General features: G+C 46.6%; 1 protein-coding gene across 1 annotated transcript; it reads left to right on the top strand.

The window, feature by feature from the left end:
- Positions 1 to 1,449: 1,449 nt before the first annotated feature.
- Positions 1,450 to 7,524, top strand: LOC8027147 (vacuolar protein sorting-associated protein 4B-like). Its single transcript, XM_040211086.1, has 2 exons — positions 1,450 to 1,865; positions 6,432 to 7,524. Exons 1-2 carry the CDS (start codon positions 1,450 to 1,452, stop codon positions 7,522 to 7,524), a joined length of 1,509 nt encoding a protein of 502 aa, XP_040067020.1.
- The last annotated feature ends 10,339 nt before the right edge of the window (positions 7,525 to 17,863 follow it).

Here is a 17,863-nt window from a genome sequence, read left to right as displayed (position 1 = left end):
GGCTCCCATAGGGAGCTTACAGAGGAACTCTAGAGGAACCTGGACGTCAGCGCAGAGCTTTTGCAGCGGCGAGGACACAAAAGACACTTGTTAGGTAGGGAGAAGTGTGTTTCGGCGTCTCGCCCCAGCGGGGCGCCAGTCACGTGGCTCCTCTCATCTGTTGTCTGCCGCACGACCTACTGTAATCCTGACCTGCCGACAGAAGGGCCCCCTATGGGACCAGCTGTCGCCGGCGGAGTGCCTGGTTTCTCCGTTGAGGGCGCGCGATAAAGGTTTTTTCGGAACCCACACGCAGCTCACAGCCTGTTCTCTCTGCCGCCTGCCGCCCCTGCCACTAGCTCATTACCGCTCTTCCTTCCCTTCCGCAGGGGTCCACCTCGCCGCAGCGCGGCACCAGCGGCGGGACCAATTATTTTCGCTCGTAGCGGGACAATACAAATTTTCAATCTTGATCTAATCGCCTCTCTCTGGCTGATTAGGGGCGAAGGGGTGGTGCCAGGAGGTAGAACGAGATTGTACTGCAGCACCAAAGTGCTTTTATGTTTTCGGGCTCTGCAACTTGATCACAAAGGTGCAACACCTGAGCAAAAAAAAAAGAACCCTGGTCAAGTTCTTACTGGAAAAAGTTTGTTCGGCCATTCTTTTCAAACTACACAAACTGCGTGGCCGAGAAAAATGCGGTTATAAAGAGTGAAAGGAAAGCCGGCGTCTAGGAAGGGTTTCAAGGTATGAACCGGGCGCAATGACCCACAATGCCTTCTGAAAGAATTGAAATAGGTCTGATGTGTTAATTATCAAATGTTTATGAAGAAATAATGCTAACATACAAACCGGTAATCCTCCGTCGCACATCCATATTAAAGCCGTCTAGTAAGTATATATGCGCGTGTTCGACCCATGCTCCATCTGCAACGGTCGCGCGGCAATAATTATGACGGCAGCTGGCGCCCCTAGTGACAAAATATTTCACAAGCGCATTGTCGAAATCGCAGTAGGAGAGCTGTTCCGTGTACAGGACAGGACCATATAACGCAGCTGCGACTTGCGCGCCTCAAATTGACGTGCGGATATCTTAGGAAGCAGAAAGACCTTTAAGTGGCGCCATGCACTCAGAGCGTTACGAAACGCTGCGGATTCTCTGAGTACTAAAAACCACGCGCTGCCACTCTTGTCTTTCGGCAGGTCAGGACTACAGTAGGTCGTGGTCTGCCGCTCCACCTCTTCCATTTCGGCGGCTGCTTCTCGTGGCAATCTGCCAGGCTTTGCCAGTACATAGGAGGCTATGACACCACACGCCTCACGCGAGCCGCTCCGGTCCCAACGCTATCCCGTATTCAAGTACACAGTACCCATACCCACACCATTGCCCACCAGCTGTGCTTCCAGAACGAGCCAGTATTTATATCTTTTAAGCCACTAAACGGCGTCGTCGGCGCCGTAATTCTTAAGATGGCGGCGCCCTTAAGAAAGGTTCCATATACGGCTTTGGCAGTATCCATTGCTGCTGTGAGAGATAACAGCGATAAAGATGAAATTCGAAACGCCCTGGCACCCCAAAGAAAGAAGAAGAAACGAAACCCATTTCTTGGGGAGGACGCCGAAATTCCAGGCCACAAGAGCGTGAACGGATCTGCCAGTGCCTCATCGAAAATTAAGCCGGCTCCCTCGACAGACGGGATGAACGCCGAAGAGGCCGTGCGCCGGGCCGCGGACTTCGCCAATCGGGCGGCCGCCGAGGACGCGGCGGACAACTACGGCGAGGCATTCAGCCTGTACAAGCACGCCCTGTTCCTGTACTTCTTAGCCGCCAAGGAGATCCGCCTTGAGAGCAGCAGCTACATTGAGCGGACCCACGAGTTCATCCGGTACTTGGGGTCCAGGGCAGACGCCGATGCCGCCGCGCCGCTCCGACGCCACTCCTCGAGCGGAAGTAACGTGTCCGTCTTCTCTAGAACACCGTAAGATCGTTGCTTCCGTTTTCTTTGTCGCAATGACCGCGGAACCTTACCTAACCTAACCTAACGCAGCGCATGAACTCTTCTCTGAGACTACCATGTCTTGGTGGTCGCAGGCAAGAAAGCCTCAGGGCTGCTTCGGATATTTACGTTTTGAGAGCGACCGACTGTTTTACGACTCCTTGCACTTCTCTGCGACGAATATCGTGGACCTCGGTCGCCATGACAATCGTCTTGCCGTAAGCAGTCATAAGTGGACGTGTGGCAGCACCACCGCCTGGATACTGCAAGATGTGCTACTCTAACACATGCAAAACACACTAAGGGTCCGATGAGAGAAAAAGCTAGTGTTGGTTCGCACCATTTCTCACATCTGCTTTCATATTCACGTGATCAGGTTGCCTCGGTCAATAGCTAGCGATGTAGGATATCAATTGTAGTGATGTGGAAAGGGAACAATGCAATGAGCTTTTATCTAGATGGAGTTCAACTCACTCGGTCGCACCAAAACGCAATTGTCCAAACCAGTCTTCACAAAAAGTAGAAGAATAGGTGAGCGCCGTTTGGCAACTTCCGGTTCCTTAGAAAATTTTCTTCACTGTTGATAAACGACGACAATGAGCTGCAGGCTTGTGGAAGCATAATTCTGAAACCTTTAGACTGTAGCTTTCAAAAACATGCTTAGACAGCTAAAGTTGAGGCTTGGACGAGTTGGTACATAATTATGAATTAAAAACAGCGCGAAAAGACGAGGACCAGACAAAGGAGTGACACGGACGTAGCGCTGACTTACAACTGAGTTTATTGAGCGCAAAATCGCAATATATTGCGATTTTTCGAACACAAAAACGCAGTTGCAGATCATCGTCGTCGTTTGCCAACAGGTAAATAAAATTTCCTAAGGAACAGGAAGTTGTCAAACGCAGCTCACCTATTGACAGCGGCCTTTATGGCCAAAGTCCTGCGATGCATGACATACACTAAGAGACCGATCTCACCAAGCATTCCACGCATGCGTGATGCCGCCATAGCTGTAGTTCGTAGGAGGCAGACGCCAGTTCGCGTGTCAGCTCGTGCCTCCTCGTGCTCTACACGCGCAGAGCTCCAGCGGGGTTGTCGCACGTGCAGAAAGACTACAGCTCCCACGATGCATGTCGGCAGCGGTGGCGTACTCAGACTAGCTGGTGAGATCGGTCTACTAAGGTGTGATAATTACGTCATGTTTTAACCAGAAGTGGCGCGCGGCACGTGTCTCGAGCCTTTTTACAACAGTGAATGGCGCCACTTTTCCCAGGATAGAAGGGCTTTAGCTATACTGGCTATACTCTGTTCACCTTTAAGCTGAGACTGCAGTCGAAGCTACATGCGCGATCTAGGCAGCGCTCCTGGCTTTGAGACGTGCATTTCTAGCGTTAGGGCTCGTACTGCGGAAGAGCGCTTCAAAGCAGCGACCTCGAGCTCTCGTGCTTGTGACATCGGCTGGAATCTCAGCTTAAGGTAGAGCCACCCTCTCGGCGAAGCGCTTCCAGTGGGTCTTTCATTTTGTAGGAGACTGCACAATATGTCATAGCATCCTCTATACTGACGAAGCCAGGCAGATCGCCATGAGACGCGGCCGCCGAAAGTGAAAAGGTAGAGCGGCAGACAAGAAGCATGTAACGGGCGCCCCGCTGAGGCGAGAAGCACACTTGTCCCGAGCGATGGAATGTCCGCTCGTGCTCCTCGCGTTCCTCGGGCTCAAAATTCTTTTCTCGTCGGATTTGAAAACCATGTTTCGGGTCATCGCCACTGCAAAAGCTGTGCGCTGACTGCAGGCTCCCCGAGAAATGCTCTGTGCTACCAGATCCTCGCGCTCAAAATCTGCGACCGGGCACCCTATGGCTCTGTCGTCGAAGTGCCAGGCTTTGTGAGTATAGAGGAGGCTATGAATATGTTATTTTATCTATGTTTGACCTGAAATTTTTATATTTTTTCGCTACGTAAAACAGTTTATTTTCCTTACACAGCGTCGGTCTCATTCCTGTCTCCTCACAGTGAGTCCAGCAGCAGGAAGTAAACTTATCTCCCGAGAAATATAGTAATATAAATGTTCACCAAGACATCAAAGCTCCATAAGGTTACTTGCGTTTTAGCTAATGAAAAAACCCATTCCACAATATTTGGATTAGAATACAGGCCATGCAAACAAAATATAACACTTATTAACGATTCTTGGCAGAAAACTTACTTTTGTACCAGGACACAAAAGATGGGTTTTTTGACAAAATTAATTTTAAACTTGCAACTTTCAAACTCTTTGCGATTTTTGTGACATAGTAATAAAACACATAATGTGCACAACTGAACGATTTATATATATATTTATAAAGAACTCCTTTTTGACTTTCCATTTACATCAAAATGATAGAGGTCGGAGGACAGCCTATCAAATTAAATAAAACGATCAATTTGAAAGGTAAGTGTGAAAATAAATTAAAAAAAACTATGACGCCTCAGAGGATTTCATTAGATTACAATCGCTTCATAGTGTCCACAAAGTTATAGGCAAAAATAAAAAAAAAATAACGTGGAGTCCAAACACCCGGGAGACGAGCGAGTCAAACACGCGACCTTGAACAGTCGGAAACAACGCTAATTTCCATCCTGGCCGACTCTCCGCTCCATAACTCGGGAACAAAATATTATCCAAACCTGCTGCTCGCACCTTTCTGATAGGTAGGAATTCCCCTGCAACAGACATTGGTTTCGTCAAAATAAAAAAAAATAAATTAAAATGTTCGACTTTTTCGCCGGCAAGATTTCAGATGAAATCACCCATTATATTGGTGTGTCCTTTACAGACATCATAGCATATAAAAATAGATACGAACTGATATACACGCCTCATACAATTTATATAAGTTATGTTATGCTTATTACGCAATTTTTTTATGAAATGACTCTCCTTTCAAACAGGCACTCAGCAAAGAGGTAGTTAGATACACATGCGAATAACACCAGAACGAAACCTATCCTCGCGAGTGCACGGTGTGGCCACTAGCCTGCAGCGTGGGGAATAGAAACCAAGATGATTTCAGTAATTTTTTTCAATTAGGATATAGATCATGACCTAAATCGGGATTTAAATCAATTAATTAGGACCTAGTGTACTGTGGTGATTCAAATCAAAGCTTTGCTACAAAGATTATTTAAAAACCATTTTGTATATGCGGTTTGCCTAATTGTATTGCTTTCTATGTAGTTTTGGTTTGTTTCTAAATCAAGGAATCGTCAAGCGAGACATATTTATATCAGGCTGAACACGAGAGCAAAACAGTGGTTTTTTGAGCAGATCAGCATTTCGGCATTTCGTTCTACTCTCCACGTCGTTAGCCAGTTACGGACTTTTTGCATCTAAATAAAAATGCGAAAGAAGCTAACAGAAAAGTAATGTCCTATTGCAAGAAAATGAGAACGCGAAAGAAAAAGTAAGTAAAGTCTCTTCACCAAGTAAAACAAATCAAACTATTTTTGCACCACTATTGCGGGGTTTACTCAACAAAATGTGTTCATTAAACTGTACTTTAAGTTCACAATATCTTTTTTTTTCGCACTGTAGACTGCAGTAGCTGGTCGGAATGACCAATCAGTCTGCCATATCGAACAATTTATCTCGTAGTTAGGCCCCGAAATTGTATGCCTACTGTGCTTTATATCTATTAATAAGATTTAAACCAAATAAATCTGGAATATATCAAATAAATATTAATTTTTTTTTTAAATCTTGATTTCTTCATTTTGCCTGTCAGTTCTGCATGATTAGCATTTGAGGCAAATTCACTTATTACGCTCTTAAATATGTCAGCGCACTTAGCAGCATTACTATTCCGGACACTATGTCCCCTACGCCGTTCGTCCCTAAGCTGACAGTGCGATGGAAGCTACGAGATCATTGGACCAGTCATAAGTCGATCTTTTGCCACGTGATCACGCTCTCACCCATACCCACGAGCCGAGAATGTGGTAAGGTGATGAAAGGGAGGCGGCTGATTGGCCCGGTGAGCGCGTAGCTTCCACCGCCTTTTCACCTTAGAGGTGAACGGAGTATAGGGAGTATTCACTGGCGGCCATAGCCTTGCGCACGAAATCTGAGCGCGTCCAATGAACACCCCCCATAAGAGAGCTTCCCATATATTAAAAACCATTATACCTCTTCAAGCATATGTATAACAATTAAGAATTAAATATCACAAATTGAATTACGAAAGCTCACCATTTGTGTTTACACAACTGCTAAGGAAACGTGCATATCACCAATGTACGGCCTTAACGTAAGGAGGATACTTTTGCCAACTGCAACTTTGAGTAGAAATCAGGCTGCTAATGATGACTCTTGTACTAGGAGGGTAGATATATATAAAATTGGATTTATAATGAGTTGGCAGTAAATTCTTATTTTTGGAATTGAAAAAATAATTGCGGTTTTCTCAAATCCAGGGCACGTGGATGTGAAGACACAAAGGCCTTTCACACGAGCGGCGTCGTCGTTCTCGGAGAAGCCCAAGTTCGCTGGTCGGACGTCTTCGGCCTGGAGACGTTGAAGCGAGCCCTCATGCTGAATGTTGTGTACCCCGTCAAGCACCCCACGCTCTTCGAAGACGCCAAGCCTCTGACCAGTTTGATGCTCTACGGCCCAACCGGCTGCGGCAAGTCCCACGTGGGCAAGGCCCTAGCCACTGAATGCAACGACTCGACCTTCTTCTACGTCATGTGCCAACACTTCGCCTCCAAGTGCCTTGTGGGCAACGAGAACCTGACCGTTCGCACCTTATTCGAGATGGTCCTGAACCACGCTCCGAGTGTCCTCTTCCTGGATGAACTGGACGCCTTGAGTGGCTCTGGGATGACCGGCGAGACCTCAGGGTTTTTGTACCGCGTCAAAGCGGATTTCTTGAGTCTTCTAGAGGGACTCCTGTTCAAGAAGCAAATCACAGTGATAGGAGCCACCAAGTCACCTTGGGCTGTCGACCCCGCGCTGGCCCGCGTTTTTCGAAAGTGGTCGTACGTGCCGCTGCCGTCGGAAGAAACTAGGGACGCGATGCTCCGGAGTTTGCTCAAGGAGGTTCGACACCAGTTCACAGAGGAGGACTTTACGAGCCTGGCTGTGAAGACGGAAGGGTTTACCTGCGAAGACATTTCGCTCTCAATAAGAGAAGCGAGGATTGAGGTTGCGCAGAGTCTCAAGCTGGCCACTCACTTCTGCAAGGTCGAGGGATTTAAGAGAAATGGCGCGATGACGAGCGCCGGTGACTTTCTGACGCCGTGTAAGCCTGATACGCCCGGAGCTATGAAGATGTCCTGCAAAGACATCCCGAAGGAAGCTCTCTTAGAGCCGGAACTTAACTTAGAGCAATTTGACAAAGCCATTCAAAAGTTACACCCGTCTGTAACGTCCGGAGACTTAAAGAAACTGGAAGCCTTCAGGGTGAATCAAGAAGCCAACGGACATTCGGTATTGACATTAGGCATGAACTGTTTTCCCTCTGACTTTCAGGAATGTGAAGCCAGGGACTCGACTGATTCAAATTAAATTCGATGGTTTTATTCAACTGAACCCGTATAAAAAGATTTTGCAGAGAATGTCAATTTGGCAGTTTGATACCTTAGCCCCACGTTCCAAGGAAAAAAAGACTTTAGGATGGCCATAAGAAATATACAGGCTGTCACAAAAGAAAATTTACACGATATTTTTTACCGCAAAAATGAAGTAGGCATCGCCGAACGCTCATTCTCCGCCCAAAGGTAGAGCTAGAGTTAACAACCAGATGCCAAAGTTTCAGCCCGATCCGATAACTTAATCAAAAGTTAGAAGTGATTTTCTGAAAATTTCAATAGGAAAATGGAGCCCATTTTTGCCCGTTTTCGGTTTCTGGTGCCATAGAGCCCCATGTGTTCAAAAACTCCGTCGGCCGCCATTTTCCCATTAATATTTTCAGAAAATCACTTATAACTTTTGATTAAGTTATCGGATCGGGTTGAAACTTTGCCATCTGGTTGTGACCTCTATAGCGCTACCTTTGGACGGAGAATGAGCGCTCGGCGATCCCTAGTTTATTTTTGCGGTAAAAAGACCGTGTAAATTTTCTTTCGTGACACCCTGTACTTCCATGCAAAGCCCGTCAAAATATTAGGTGGCAGAGTTTCAGAACTAAGTCTTACTTTTCTTATTGAAAAATTATGAGTGACTTTCTGAAATTTTGTGTTGGAAAATGGCGGCCGACGGAGCCCTCAAATACATACAGACGAATGGCGCCACTTCCCGAAAATGGGCAAAAGCGGGCCCCGTTTTCCCATAGAAACTTTCAGAAAAATCAGCTATAACGTTTGATCAAGAAACATATTATTTAAACATTAGCGCCTGGTTATGACCGTTATCCATACATACGGACGGACAAAAAACCTTGAGCGATGCCTAGTTTAGTATTGACGGAAAAATATCCTGTAACTGTTTTCGGGAAACGTTATAGATGACGAAACAAAGCATGTCCCGAGCTCTCAAGTTGAGATATGGCACATCGCATGTTTTCTTTTGCAAACATAAGATGGGCCTGAAAATGACCCAGATGTGAAGCGGCGGATAGCAGCAAGGGAAGCCAAACCAGCTCTGTGAGCTAAACGTTCCGGATAAAATTCACTCTTACCGGTTTTTACAAGTACCGACAACCACTGTTGGCGAAAGTAAGAAACAACGTACCACGACGGCCGGACCGAGAGCTGCACCGCAATTTCCTTCCAGGGGCAGCTCCATTATAATCCCTACAAAGACTGCCTTTCTAGAAAGTCTTTTTAGGGACCATATCTCCACAGCCGCTCATCCTACTTCTGCGCCGCCATTTGCTTCCAAATGTCGCACGAGGCAAGGGCTCATCCACTGGCATATTTGATGATTTGATGCCGCTTTAAAGACAAACACACGAGGGGGCTTTACTGCAGGCGTGTTAAGCCAGGTTCAGACAGTTGCGTTTGACTGCGTTGCGGCTGCAAGAAACCAGGATATCCCTGCTGCTTCTATCGCGTGCCAAGATGATTCCTTGATTTGGATTCCATGCTCCATACGAAGCACAGATGTGCCGGTGACTCGCTTTCGGTTCTCAACGCAACGCAGCCAAATGCACTCAAACGCAAGTGTCTGAACCGGCCTTTACTCTTCGGTGTGACCTAGCGAGGTTACCGGGCACATTCTTATCGTTGGACTGGATGCATAGGTCTTGGTATCGGCCGCGGTCACTCTAAAATTGAAAGTATAAGCTCGTTGCGCGGCGGCGAAACACAGCACGTTGCCATGGCATCGCTATTCATAGATGCGTCGCCTCTCATTGGGCCTACTTTTTATGCGGTGCAGCAGACAGAAATCATACAAAACAGGGGGGGATCGGTGGCCGAATGGGTTAGCGCGACCAAGCTCAGGGCTCGCACTGCCGAACCCAGGGACCCTGGGTTCCATCGCCACCCCTGCCCGTTTCGATCTGGATGAGCATCGTACCGATGTGCGGTCGTGTATCAATAGAGAGTTTTAGTAGACCGTTTTCATCTTCCGCTCCGCTCTGAGGGTGCCAAACTGCGCATGCGCGGCCCGCTTCGCCGGAATGGAAAGCGGAGGTCCAAAAACGCGTTTTAGTAGAGCGTTTTTCTTCAGCGTAAGAGCGTTTTGAGCGGGTTCGAAAAATTTGCTTGCGTAACCCCACAAGCGGACGTTTATAGTACTAGTAAGACAAAAAAACCTAAGCGTTAACACCAAGAGAGTAAAAGGGAGCGTGATTGTAGAGGTAGTAAAAACGAAGGCGACAATAATAAACACAAAAGAGTAGGCACACACCCGAAAATATATTAAGCTATAAAATATAAATATAATCGTTCCACCTTGTGTGCGAGTGAAGCCGAAGGTATAAGCATGAGCATGTTGGTCTAAACGGTACTTGCACTGCACGAGCGCGCGTGCTTATCAAGGACGCTGAAAGGCCGGCACTCGCTCTTGTAGCTTCTGCTCCACTCGAATTAAAACTGAAACAGATTTACTTATTCGAAGTAGAAAAAAGTGAAAGCCGTTTACAAATCCCTGTAACGCCGAATTGGAGCGCAGCTCTTGAGGAGGAGGAGTGAAGGGTACTGAGGGGAGGGTAGACCCCTCCCCCTTCTCCTCCTCCTCCCCTCATTCTTTAATATGCTCCGGGGGGGGGGTCACGTGACCTCGGGGGGGGGGGGGTGTCACGTGACTTCGGGGAGGGGGTCACGTGACCTCGGGGAGGCGTGACCTGGGGGTCACCTCAAGGTCACGTGACCCCCAAGGTGACCCCCACGTGACCTTGGGGGTCACGTGACCTGGAGGGGTCACGTGACCTCGGGGGGTCACGTGACCTCAGAGGGGTCACGTGGGGGTCACCTTGGGGTCACGTGACCTTGAGATGACCTTGGAAGGGGTCACGTGACCTCGGGGGTCACGTGACCTTGGGCAGGAGACCACGTGACCTCGGGGGTCACGTGACCTCAGAGGGGTCACGTGACTTGGGGGTCACGTGACCTTGAGATGACCTTGGAAGGGGTCACGTGACCTCGAGGGGTCACGTGACCTTGGGGGTCACGTGACCTTCAGGGGGTCACGTGACCTTGAGATGACCTTGGGAGGGGTCACGTGACCTTCGGGGTCACGTGACCTTGGGATGACCTTGGTTACGCCGACGCCGACGGCGACGCCGACGCCGCTCGAGCCGGGAACGGGCCCCTAAGAGCTGCGCTCTAAAATAAGAGAAAAGGACGAAGTTTGCGCATTGCGAGTACATCCTTTTGCGTAGTACGAGTACAGTGTTGCTCAAGGCTAGCAAGGCATCTGCACGATGAATCCCCGCTGTTCTCAAGGAAGGAGACTTCTACTAACGAGATTAAGCTGGCGAGACATCGAATCTATGATTCGTATCCCTCGTGCCATCAAGCGCCAAAGCTTCCTTTCCGAACGCGGTCAGCTGGATATTTCCAACGTAGAAAAGAAACCCTTTAGGAAGCTATCCTGCTTAAAGAAGGACCTGGCTGTTCTGCATGCGGGCCTCCAAATACCAGCACCCGACAGATCGGCGCAGGGTGTTGCCAATCTGGCGAGACGATTTGCATGGTTTTTCCTCGACTGGCCTATCCCAACCGTCTGTTCGTACTTGGATGAGCGTTTGGACGGAACTTGTCGGTGTTCTTCAGTTCTGTGAACCTCATCGTGGGTCACATCAACGAGAGGTTCGGCCACCTGCTCGCTGACATGAACAAACATAGGTGGTTGACCCTGGCGAAACTAGAGCTGTGCTCACAGGTGAGACCCTGTATGGTTTGTGTAAATTTCGCGTTTCCATTGTTTCTAGCACAGCTGCTCTGTCTGGTGAAAAGTTACTTTTTTCTATACGCCAAAGGTGTACATGGGCAGTGTCAGGACAAGTCTCGACGAGCGCGTTCGTAATCTGTGAGTATTAGTAGGCCACTTTTATGAGCCCTCTTTGCTCTACTTTACGCTGTGCGAGAAGCATCGTCGCCACCGCGCATGCGTGGCCCGCTCTGAGTTGGAGCGTATAGTTAGCGGAGTGAGCGTGCGCTCCGCTTCACAAGTTGTAGAGCGGACTGCCCTCAGCGTCCTTAGCGTGATCGCTTAGATCTCAAGATGGCTGCACTTACTCAATACGCGTCGATGTTTTTGACCGTGACCTCAGCTTGAAAGAGGTCGAATCAAGAAGGAAAGCGTACGCCCCGCGCGTAAAAAGTAAACCATTCGATTTGAGTTCTATGTAACACAAAACAGCATAATCAAACGAAGTGAACGAGTATCATTTTGCAACCAGCACGGCGTCGGTAAAGTCGTCGCGTTTTGTGGACGTCCTATGGCTATGCAGTCAGATGTATGGGTGCGCGTGCTTGAACGCCGATTATTTGATATTTGATATTTGATATTTATTTATTGCGTGCCCAAAAACACCATAATGGTTTTGACATTGGTGCACAGAAGTCAGATTCCTATGAAACATGCAAACATGGAAACCACAATAGTCATATTAGAACAGTCAGCATAATAAAACAGTCGTAACAAAGTACATAAAATACACATCAGGTGTTAAAGGTAAAATAAGGCATGAAAAAAAAAATCGTGCTGGACAAGGAGGTTGCATGATGTCTGAATACGATAGATTGGTGACTCCTTTAATCGCATGTCGGGGTAGAACATGTCGCACTGTCGCGTGAATTTCGTTGGCACACGTAACTTTATGCTGTCCAAAAGGTCAGGTACGTCAATTACACCCTGGATAAGCTTTTGTAGAAAAGCCGCATCTCGGCAATGCCTTCGGTCATCCAAAGTGCTGAGATTCAAAATCTTAAGCAGAGAATGGTGGTCGAAGTAAAGTCTCCTGTGGAAGTATCGATCATAGACTATGCGAACCAAACGCCTTTGCACCGCTTCAATACGTCTAGATTCAGTCTCCGTTAAATGGTTCCACACGACAGAAGCGAATTCGAGCCTGGGCCTGACCAGAGCACAAAATAAACGTAATATGGCCTCAGGTGCTTGGAAGTGCCGAGTCAAACGGGAGATCATACCAAGCATTTTGAACCCGGTACCACAAATAGTAGTTACATGAGAACTGAACGTCAGTTTGCAATCGACTAACACCCCGAGGTCCCTGATCATATCAGTTCGAGTAATAATACAGTTTCCCAACGTGTACTTAAAATGTAAGGGATTTTTACGTCTAGTTAGCGAGATGACTTTAGTTTTGTTTATATTCAAAGGCAAACGGTTGGATGAGCACCATTGCAAAATACTCGAAACATCAGACTGTAACGCATCACAATCTTTTTCAGAACAAATACTTGAGAATAACTTAATGTCATCGGCAAATAAAAGCACTTTAGCAAACTTTACACACTTTAAAATATCATTTATAAATACCAGGAACAACAGTGGCCCCAACACTGACCCCTGGGGTACGCCTGAAGTTGGGAAAAACGGATTAGATAAAACAGTATCAACTCGAACAAAATTTTTCCTCGATGACAAGTAACTATAAACCCATTCACAAAGTTTAGGGGCGAAACCATATTGTTTCAATTTATGTACAAGCAAAGCATGGTCAACCTTGTCGAAAGCCTTTGTAAGATCGAAATATACCGAGTCAACCTGCCCTCGGTTTGAAACGACCGGGGCTGCGTTGTGTAGAAAAGTACAAAGGTTAGTTTCGACAGAGCGCCCTTTAATAAAACCATGTTGTTGCGGCGTCAGATACTTAGATAAATGAGAGAAAAGACATTCTTGCATAATGGTTTCAAATACTTTAGCAAAACCACACAGTAGTGACACAGGACGGTAATTTGATACAATACCAGCATCACCAGCTTTATGAATGGGCACAACTATGGCTTCCTTCCATATTGCTGGAAACATACTGGTACGCAAAGATACATTAAAAATATGGGCTAAAATTGGCGCTAGAAGCCCACAGCATCCTTTAATAATAAATGGTGGAATGTCATCAGTGCCCACTGACGATTTCGGCTTGAGCTTTTTAATCGCCTTTTCAACGTCCCGTGTAGCAACACTGAACAGGGAGAGCGAGTCCCCATCACTGGGATCATTGATTAGATCTGACTTCACCGAATGTATGGGCGGTAGGTAGCAGCTGCTAAAAAACGAGGCAAACTCATCAGCGATGTCTTTTGGCGATGTAACATAATGAGTATCACCGTTACTAGAAGAGCGCAGAGATGAATGTTGTGAAAACGAATGCGGTTTGGTGATTACGTGTTTCCAGAAAGATTTGGGATCAGAATATAGACTATTTTCAACATGTCTTTCGTGGACGTATTTGTCACGTGCAAGCAATATTTTAGCTAAGGAACGAAAGTTGGAAAACTTTTGGTACCATACTTGTTTACACGTTCTCTTGTATAGACCATGAAAACGAGTCTTTTTACACAGAGCAGTCTTCAATTCCCTCGAAAACCAGCTCGGAAATTTCCTCGGTTTAACGAGCCTTTTAGGCACATACTCTTCGATAGCTTCCTTCATTACCGAAGTCAATTTTTGTGCTGCAAAATCTGAGTCATTGGAATCATATAGCTCAGACCACGCGTGTGATTCTACATGCCTGTAAATGCTGAAGTAATCTCCCTTTTCGTAACAGTAAATGAATTTCGATAGTTCTCGCGATAAACATGGCAAGTAAAATTCGGCTTCAAAGGGCGGATGATAAGCATCGACCCTCACCAAGGGGTGTGACGAAGACGCTATCGCGCCAACAGGGAAGTTTGATAAAAGCAAGTCAAGTGTATTGCCAGAAGCATTCGTTAGATTATTGTGCTGTGAAAGACCATAAAAGTTGATAAGTGGCAAAAACCAAGAAGCTTTGCTCTCTGTCAGGTAATCACAACAATCAAGTCTGCCAAGGGCCCAGTCTACGCCTGGAAGGTTAAAATCTCCAAACATTTGCACTTTGTATTCGCTAAAATTGATTAGACTTGTTAAAGTGTCGAAGTGTGAAATAAAAGTTGAGCATTCAAATTTAGGTGGGAAGTAATAGTTTCCGATGAGGTATTTACTACGGTCACGCAATAAAATTTCGAGCCATACGCACTCGTCACAAGTCTCAAGGTCTTGTCTACGGCACGATTTTAACTTGCTCGAGACTGCAATTAACACCCCACCGCCGAAACGTTGACCAGTGGCGCTATAATCACGATCGCGGCGAAACACAGTGTAGTCATTCGCAAAATATTGTGAATCATGTATTTCGGCACATAACCAAGTTTCAGTAAGACAGATTATGTCAAAAGAGGAAAGCGCTAGGTTGCACGAAAATTCATCTGCCTTCGTTCGTAATCCGCGGACGTTTTGATAGTATACCTTAATTGTGTTCTTCGACGCTGCCATTTTGGTCTATTGATTCAGACACCCGCGACGCGTCCAGTTTCCCGAAAAACTGATGAAACAGGCACCCTTCCGGCCAGACTTCAGGGTTATTTAAGGCCTCGAACGTCTCGTCTTCCACAGATATATGAAAAGAAGAATACGAGGTGTATTTTGTCCTAAGTTTAGCACAAGAGGCGATCTTTGCCTTCAGAACAGGCTTGATAATATCGAGCACCTCTGTAACCGATGTGTCCGGATCTAGCCTAGACACAAACAGGGCCTTCGACAGCGCCTTGCGCGGTACAGATTTTACCTTGCAGTTCTTGGACGTTCCACTGGAGGCCTTTGCTTGGCGTCGAGACTTCCACGGCACAAAACCGTCCTCGGTAACGTTCGTTGGGGAGTTGACCCCCGGAACAGGTTGGCCCGCACGGCCCGCGACCGTCGAAGCACACGCAGCCGATGTAGCGGTATCGTAGTTCAAATCCGTCTTGTGACTGCCGATGTCAGGGGCAGTCCAAGCTGACGAAGACTGTCGATCGAGGGTCCCGGACGCATTCGTGGTAGGTGGAGCAGCACTCGCGTTCGCCGACATGACAGCAGCGTAAGGCATTCGTGGCCCAGCCTGCATCGGTCTCGAGCTCGGGAGGCATTTGCGGATTTGTGACAGCTCAGACCGAAGGCTGTTGTTTTCTGCCTTCAGGCACTTCACTTCAGTCACGAGCAAGTCCAGCTTGTTCAGAATAGTTGTGAACATGTGGACCGCCTCCGAAGAGAGCGACTCACCGTTCACAATCGACGGAACTGCCGGTGTCTTTTCAACGCTTGCCGAGTCCTCCTCGTCTCCGGAATCATTAGGCTTTGATGACCGTCGAATGCAGGATGTACACTTGTAGGTGCTGAAACCAGTCTCCATAAGTACGTTGTAGTCTTCGGCACGCACGTCGATGCATTTACAATGAAAACGGCGGTTACAGCCGGCCGAGCATTTTAGGTATTGCTGTTTTGCGTAGAAGCGGTTGGAGCACGAGCCACACAAATCTTTGTGTGGCTCCTTAAGGGGTATTCACACGAGGGAGAAATCCCGGGGATTTCTCCTTGGCACGCGCATCCCACGACGAAAACGTCGGGCTTTGCGATGCGCAAAGGCCTCGCGTTTTCATCTCGTGATGCGCGCGTGCCGGGGAGAAATCCCCGGGATTTCTCCCTCGTGTGAATACCCCTTTATCAGACAAACCCACGGAAACATCTTTCAGCGGCTGGGCCATGATAGCAAGCGAGCGCGTGAGCATGCGTCTGCTCCCATTCAGAGCGTCTGCTCCCATTCAGAGCGTCTGCTCCCATTCAGAGCGCAGCGCTGAATATGCGCTGCGCTCTGTGCATGCGCCCTCCTGTCGAAAATGCCACTGAAAGCTGACCACGAGCATAGCGCTCGCAAGCTGCACCAAAGAAACCATTCCCCTCTCAGCTTTATTTATTCACACTGGCTCGCAACTTTTGAATTGTTTAACTTTTTTAAAGAAATGTTTGCATTGGATTTCCTTGGTAGATTTAGAAAATAATAGAAACTTGAATGCAGGCTTTTTAAAAGTGCAACCCATGGTGCCGCTAGTCTTCGAGGCCGCCTTATTTTGGCCAAGTGTCTAGGGAGCAAGAGTGCTACGTCATTGTTTGTCGCGGATGCGAGTCTAAATGTATTAGACACGAATGCTGCGTCAATACTGAATATGAAATGGGTTCTAGTCACAAGTCTCGCACTAAAAGCGATGCTCAAAATATGGTGGCCGAATATGTTACCCGGTGGTGTTTTGAAAAGAGTTACCAATAACGGTCGAAAGAATATTCCACGTCAATTTTTTGTCTGGTGAAAACCAGACAGGCATAAACAATGCAAAATTTAGCAAACACAACCCTGAACTTCTAAGCAATAGTGGCAGATTAGAAATTTCAGAAGTTTCGTTTTAAATTCCGGCGTAGCGGGCCTCGCATGCACAGTTTGACGGCCTCAAACCTTAGCAGAATTAAGGAACAACTATATATATATATATATATATATATATATATATATATATATATATATATATATATATATATATATATATATATATATATATATATATATATATATATATATATATATATTAATTTACGATACCCAGTTTTTACAACCCTACAATGGAAATACGCTTTATTTTAGAGGAGTAACAAGTCCCATATCACATGTTTGGTAGTGTTTAAATACTGCCGTGTTGTAAGAGTGTTTTTCTTTGTCTTTTTTATTAGGCCGTCAAGGACAAGGGAACACCCCTGAACAACTGTTTGGGTTTTGTTGAATGCACAGCATGCCCATATGCCATGCATCAAAAAAATTAGAAGAAGACCACAAGAGGGGGCTCGTCGTGAAGCACCAGGCAGTGATGTGCGCAGACGGCATAATTTGACGGCTGGACGAAACCTACAAAGACCATGGACATTTTTTTGTTTGTTTAATATTAGAATCCATAGAATTATCACAGTAAATCATGTTCAAGCTTTTCTACTGAGTGAAATACCTGTCCAACTGGGCTGAAAGGCATCTAGAAATATTTTAATAAAAAACGTTTACTAACGACTCCCATTTTACTTCTCAGATGTGCGTGTGAATATTGCATCTAACCAAATTACAGTGTTACAGTTGAATTCAGCATTGTAAGAGTAGCCTATGTTGCGTGGCCTTCTATTGCAAGAAAAGACCATAGTACAAGTGAGGCAGAAACTAGGCAGGAGCTTAAGCTGGAAAACGCACTTTCATAAACACACAAAAGAAATAAAAAGAAGTGTATAGTCAGGCAAAATGGTTTCATGTCACCCCCCAAGGCAGATACATACACTGCACTCCCCTGTTAATACGAACACAAACAAAAAATCGCTTTTACTTGCAGTTTATTGCTTTGACAGCTATTGAAAAAGCTGAAAATTTGTCGCTCAGATTAGTGCCCCAAACGAGTGCTTTATTCCA

This window comes from Ixodes scapularis, unplaced genomic scaffold, assembly GCF_016920785.2.
Source record: "Ixodes scapularis isolate PalLabHiFi unplaced genomic scaffold, ASM1692078v2 PGA_scaffold4__175_contigs__length_147842914, whole genome shotgun sequence".
NCBI lineage: Eukaryota > Metazoa > Arthropoda > Arachnida > Ixodida > Ixodidae > Ixodes > Ixodes scapularis.
Note: the sequence above shows the minus strand (reverse complement) of the source record. Positions and strands in the feature narration are given on the sequence as shown.